The 7,119-nt window shown below is 35.5% G+C and overlaps 1 protein-coding gene across 1 annotated transcript in view; it reads right to left on the reverse strand.

Moving 5' to 3' along the window:
- NUBPL (NUBP iron-sulfur cluster assembly factor, mitochondrial) overlaps positions 1-7,119 on the reverse strand; it is a gene marked incomplete at its 3' end in the record, with an annotated part of 185,311 nt that overhangs the window by 75,265 nt on the left and 102,927 nt on the right. The window contains exons 5-6 of the mRNA XM_007451271.1: positions 3,993-4,032; positions 3,816-3,906 (exon numbers count right to left, since the gene is read on the reverse strand). Coding sequence (XP_007451333.1) covers positions 3,816-3,906; positions 3,993-4,032 — 131 coding nt within the window. The remainder of the gene's footprint in view (positions 1-3,815; positions 3,907-3,992; positions 4,033-7,119) is intronic.

Raw genomic sequence — 7,119 nt, forward strand, 5'->3', positions numbered from 1 at the left:
TCATGTAAAGGAATACTACTCAGCCATAAAAAGGACTCAGTTACTGATACATGCAACAAGGATGACTTCAAAAGCATTAGATTAAGAAAAAGAAACCAGATACAAAAGGCTATATACTATAAGGTTCCCTTTATATGAAGTATAAGAACATGTAAAACTCATTATGGTGACAGAAATCACAACAATCATGGCCTATGGGTGTGGGACTGACTACAAGAGAGCCCAAGGAAACTTTCTAGGGGCATGGAAATGTCCTCTATCTTGATTGGGGTATGGTTACACAGTCATATATGTTTATCAAAAATCACTGAACGCCACATATAAGATCTGTGAATCCTATTATATGTATAAGTTTAACTCAATAAATTAAAAGAAAGAGGGAAAAAAACTTTAAAAAATATTCCAGTTCAAGATGGCAGACCTACCACAAGTATTTATCATCTCCCCACAAGATAGTAACTGGGAAGGGACAGGAGAAGAGCTTCTGGAACACTGGTATTCTATTTATCTTGTTCTGAATGATGAGTATAAAGGTGTTTTCACTTTGGGATAATCCATCTATCTGGACACTTATGATCTGTACCTTCTTCTACAAATGTGTTATATTCAATTTTTTTAATCAGCCAATGAACCAGGTACCCTCCAAAATCCACTGTTATATAGAGCATCTATCCAGCTACTATATTTTCACAAAGGATGTTAAATTTACCAAATGCTGGTCTGCTTTCTAAAGCAAAACAAAAACTAAAACAAAACACTCCTTAATTAATAGCTCCGATGATTAGCTGGTCACGGTATGATCCAAAAATATCAGCTTTCAGCTCCTATTAAAATGTGCAGATGACAGAAGCAACTTTACAAAAGACTGTATGGCAAACATGCAGTCCAATATCCTAATATCCTAGAGGATACTCTAGGTATCCTCTAAGTATCCCAATAAAATAAGCAATGGATTCATTTTCTCACCCCTGATATTCATTCTAATATTTTGTAGTATGTAGCTAAAAATGTATCTTCAGCACTTGTCAGAATAAACTGTGACTTTTATATGATTTATGTGCCAGCAAGTCAAATCACCACATCTCCAATAGGTCCTCTGCCAAACTACCAAATTCCCTAATTTTTTTTTTTTTTTTTTTTTGCGGTACGCAGGCCTCTCACTGTTGTGGCCTCTCCCGTTGCGGAGCACAGGCTCCGGACGCACAGGATCAGTGGCCATGGCTCACGGGCCCAGTCGCTCCGCGGCATGTGGGATCTTCCCGGACCGGGGCACGAACCCGTGTCCCCTGCATCAGCAGGCGGACTCTCGACCACTGCACCACCAGGGAAGCCCCCTAAATATTTTTTAAGCCGAGCATTTAATAAATGTTGAGAAGAATAATGAATTAAATCAGATGATTGAAATGCTGAGAGCCTGGCTAAACTCAGAAATCAAAATTGTATGATGCCAGCAATTAACACAAGTATTCTACATTCTTCAACAGTATTCAGCAGTAGATACAAAAGGCTGGGTTATGGTGGGACACTGAGAATACAGAATTGGCATCCTGCCTCCTCTCCCCTTCCCCAACACCCCACAAAATAAAAAAATAATATACTTCTGGTTCCTTCAGACTTTTGATCTTCTCACCTCTGGTCTCAAAAAGTTTTCTTTGTTTATAAAAGCAGGTACTAAATCTAAGTGTGAGCTTCAGGTGCAGTCTTTCTGCAGCCTAATTATTCAAACTGTCAGGTTTAATCTCATTCTGTGGGAAACTCCCTTTGCCCCTCTCCTGAGGGCAGTTACACATTTGCTCTCTCTCTTCCAGGCTCAGGGGCTCATTTGCAGATGCTTTTGTCACCTGTTGGAATCTGAGATTTAAAAGGATCCCTGAGATTTAAAAAGGACAGAAAAGAGAGAACTTGCTCACACCTTGCTGGGCATGGGCTATGGGGATTCTATATCTCTGAGCTAGGAACACCAACCCTTGGCCTGGACTTCTGTGTCTCTTCTCACTGACTTGGATCTCTAAGTGTCTGATCACTGTGGAAAGTGGAAGTACTTCCATCTTCTTGTGGCCATCCATAAAGACTTAGGAGGAATTCTGAATCATTTCCTGTTGAGAATTCTAACACTAACATAGGAGGCGGGAAATATTGTCAATGAGAAAATGTTGCCTGCCATATCAGTAAACAAGGATGTTGCAGCCATCAAGCCATCACATTACCACCTCCCTGATAGTTAGCCCTGAGGGAACTCAGGATAGAAACAGGATGCCCCCCATCTAGCAGTCAGCTGCTGCAGCCACCCCTGATGGTGCACCCTGAGGAAACTCAGGATGAGAAAGCACAGGATACTGGCCCCAGATAACTGAGGGCCCCAGATATCAAAGGAATGATTTCAACGAGCCCAAACTCTTGCATCCTCCCATACACAGACAAGCGCTAAATTCCTTAACTTGAGATATGTGATTTTCTTAAATTGACAGTAATCTTTTGATGTTCTGACTACCTGTCTTTGCTACAAAAACTCTTATATATCCTGGCCCCTCCCTTACCTCTTCGAAGCAGTCCCTTAGAGTTACCTGAGAGACTGCATCCTGGGATGAAGTCCTCAGTTTTGTCCGCCAAATAAAACATAATTCTCAACTTACAGGTTGCACAATTTTTTCAGTTGACAATATTAAAATCAAAATTCTCCTTCTGGTGTTTCCAAATTTCCATTGACTCTAACTTTAATTATAAACTGAATAAAGATTATTTTAGAATTTCCTTAAAGAAAAAAAAAATCCTGGCTTAATCCACAGAAATAAAGGTCAAGATCACAAAGGAACTGGAATGGATGGTGTCAGGAGTATAACTGAAATAACCAACTATGGGATCTGAGTGTGAAAGAGGAAGAAATGCAGCCAAGAGACTTAAATGTGCTGAGAAGATAGGAGGATTCTGGGACCAAAGATCAAAGAGCACATTTATCAGAACTCAAGCAGCAGAAAAAAGACAAGATGTTACAATGAAAAAAGAAGAGTTTCAGAGTTCAAGACATATTATATCTACTTACTTTCACAACTGGAAATGAATATAGGAATATCTATGATTAGAACTGCCAGACTATGGCATGGTGCCTGACCCAAAGTAAAACATGAATAAATAAGGCATAATTGTTATAAGTCAGTGGAGAAAATCCAAAGTACTTATAATATTTACCTAGAACATAATTAACTATAAATTCACAGTTACTAAGAAAAAATAAAATTTATTCCTATAAATAACATAGAGCTCATCTGATATTTTTATATTATCCAATCAACTGTTCTTTTCCTTAAGGACAAATTCAAGTTGATTGGACAGATACTATATAAATAAATATGTAACCATATGTACTCAGAGTAAAATAAAATTTCATTTTGTTCTGAAGCAAGTTTAATCATAAGCACTGTGGTTTACAGAATTTTTTCTACATCTAAGGAATTTCTACACTGCCCTTATAACTCAATATTGGCCACAACGAAATTAACCATAAATCTAAAGAAGGCAGATTACTTATAAAATAAATTTCCTTGCCTTGATGTAGACTCAACAGAGTCTGAACAGAGAAACAGAATAATATAAAATAAGACATTAGATTTTAGTACTAATAAGCAACGGGAAAGATTCAATCATGTGACAGTGAAAGTTGGTCTTGGCCCCACACACCTCATTATAAATTCAGTATATTGACTGGGTTCTTTTGCAAAACATCTCAAACCTGACTGCAAATTTTAACGACTCCCCAATCAGAAAATATTAACCACAGTGTGCTGATAATAAAATGATGCTTAATGCAATTTTCTTACCTGCCTCAACAGTTTCTCAATGGCTGACATTACCATAAGGCCTCTCCAAACAATGGGTGCAGTCTCTTCAATCAGGAAGCCCATGGACATACTGCAATGGGAAACCAAAAATACAACTAATTTATATAAGTTAATATTATTCTGAAAAGTAACATAAAGTAAAAAAGATATGCTCACCAAGCAATACCATAATTCAAAAGAGGCCGCATTAAGTTACCTGAAATAAGAAAAAAACATCTTTTAGAAGAGTAAGTCATTATACATAAACATACTGCCTGTTTTCTTATCAGAGTGTCAAATTAAAAATATAAAATATAAAATATAAATAAGCTACTCATATCGCTAGTCTTTCACTTCCAACTAATTCACCTCAATTTGCAACAGTTTAAACATTATACCAAGCATACAACTAATACACCCAATGGGTGCAACATCTAAAAATAGATGGGATATAGTTTTATTAAGAAACACTTCATCTACTATTTTCAAATGTTCTAAAAAATAACCTTAATAAGTAATTTTGTCCACCAGGTTTATTCATATATATCGATAAATAAATTATATACATATGCTTATCTAGTATGTGTATACATGTATATTTGTAAACACACACACACAGTTATTTCTTTTCTTTACTTGAAATTTTTGAAAAGTATAAGAATCCAAAAAAAGTAACAAACTCTATTTCATATTTCAACATAATAAAAGCCAAATGTGAAAAACCCACAGCAAGCATCATACTCAATAGTAAAAGACTGAACGTTTTTCCTCTAGGATCAGGAACAAGATAAGGATGCCCACTTTTGCCACTTTTATTCAACATAATACTGAAAGTTATAGCCAGAGCAATGAGGCAAGAAAAAGAAATAAACAGCATCCAAATTGGAAAGGAAGAAGTAAAGTTTTCTCTTTTCACAGATGTTATGATCTTATATATAAAACCCTGAAGGTTCCACAAAAAACTATTAAAGCTAATAAATAAATCTGGTAAAGTAGAGGATACAAAGTCAAAATACAAAAATCAGTTCATTTCTATATACTAACAATGAACAATCTGAAAAGGAAATTATGAAAATCCCATTTACAACAGCATCAAAAAGAATAAATACTTTGGAATTTACTTAATCAAGGAGGTAAAAGACTTGCAAAATGCAAACTACAAAACATTGCTGAAAGAAATTAAAGAAGACATAAACAAACGAAAACGTATGCCATGTTCATTAACTGGAAGACTTAATATTAAGATGTCAATACTACCCAAAGCCACCTACAGATTCAATGCAATCCCTATCAAAATCCCTATCAAGATAATATTTCTTGCAGAAGTAAAAAATCCATCCTAAAATTCATATGGTATCTCAAAGGATCCCAAATATGCAAATCCATCTTGAAAGAGAAGAACACAGCTTGAGGACTCATACTTCCTTATTTCAAAGCTTACTACAAAGCTACAGCAATCAAAACAACGTGGTACTGGCATAAAGGCAGACATATAGATCAATGAAACAGAATAGAGAGACCAGAAATAAACCCTCACATACACAGTCAAACGATTTTTTCACAGAGAGGCCAAGATCATTCACTGGAGGAAAAGCTGGGAAAACTTTATATCCACATGCAAAAGAATGAAGTTGGACCCTTACTTAACACCACAGACAAAAAATTAACTCAAAATGGGTCAAAGGCCTAAATGTAAGAGCTAAAACTATAAAGCTCTTAAAAGAAAACATAGGGCAAGAGCTTCATGTCATTGGATTTGGCAAGGATTTCATGGATACACACCAAAGACATAGGCAACAAAAGCAACAATAGACAAATTGGAGTTCATGAAAGGTCTTAAACGTTGTGCATCAGGAGATAATATCAACAGAGTGAAAAGGCAACCCAAAGAATGGGAGAAAATATTTGTAAATCATATATCTTATAGAGATTAATACCCAGAATAGAATATAGAGAGAACTCTTAAAACTCAACAACAACAACAAAATTCAAAAATGGGCAAAGGAAGTGAATAGACATTTCTCCAAGGAAGATATACAAATGGCCAATAAGCACATGAAAAAATGTTCAACATCAATGATCATTAAGGAAATGTGAATCAAAATTACAATGAGAGGCCACCTCACACTATTAGGATGGCTGCCATAAAAAAAAAAAAAAAACACAGGAAATAACAACAGTTGGCAAGAATAAAGCCAAATGGCAACCCTTGTGCACTGTTCATGCGAATGTAAAATGGAAATGTTATGGAAAATAATATGAGTTCCTCAAAAAATTAAAAATAGAATTACCATACAATCCAGCAATTCCACTTCTTGGTGGAATTGAAAGCAGGGATGAAAAAAGGATTGAAGGGTATCAGTGTCTTGAAGAGATATTTGTACACTCATGTTCACAGCAGCATTATTCACAATACCTAAAATGTGGAAACAACCCAAGGGTTCTTTAATGAATGAATGGATAAGCTAAACGTGGTATAGATATGCAATGGAATATTATTCAGCCTTAAAAAGGAAGAAAATTCTGACATATGCTACAACATGGATGAACCACGAGAACACTGCTAAGTAAAATAACTCAGACACAAAAAGAGAAATACTGTATGATCCCCTTATATGAGATACTGAAAGTAGTCGAAATGATAGAGAGAGAAAGTAGAATGGTGGTTGCCAGAGGCAGGGGAAAGTAGCAATGTAGAGCTATTGTTTAACGGATAGGGTGCTTTGGTTTTACAAGATGAAAAGAAGTATGGAGGTAGATAGTGGTGATGGCTGCACACATTATGAATGCATTAAATACCACTGAACTGTACACTTAAAAATGGTTAAGAAGGCAAATTTTATGTTATGTTTTTTACCACAATAAAAGAAAAAAATTTTCTACTTTGTATTGAGACAATAAATCGTGTTAATCTCAAAAGAGAAAACCAATGTACTGCTTATGCTCAATACAAAACAAAGAAAATACACTTCACGTAGCAAAAGGTTATTATAAAATATAGTTTCTTTTATCAGACTATCTGTGTAGCCATGGCCCCAGTCATTCTTGCTACCGTATCCCAGTTCTTCACCATAACAAAGTACACTACAAGCCCTCTTACCTTACGTAACTTGGACTAGTATTGGGCTAAAAGTTTAGGGCAAAATCATAAAAATCTAGCAGAATTACATATTCAGGTTTTATCATATGTTCTTTAGGTTCTTTCTCCTCTTTAAAGAGACTGAAATTTAAAATTATGATAAAGCATACAGGCATGGTTTATATAAGAAATCCATTACTGAGTTCTATTCACTGGATTCCCTAC

The sequence above is a fragment of the Lipotes vexillifer genome, unplaced genomic scaffold (genome assembly GCF_000442215.2).
Source record: "Lipotes vexillifer unplaced genomic scaffold, Lipotes_vexillifer_v1.1 scaffold1765, whole genome shotgun sequence".
Lineage (NCBI taxonomy): Eukaryota > Metazoa > Chordata > Mammalia > Artiodactyla > Lipotidae > Lipotes > Lipotes vexillifer.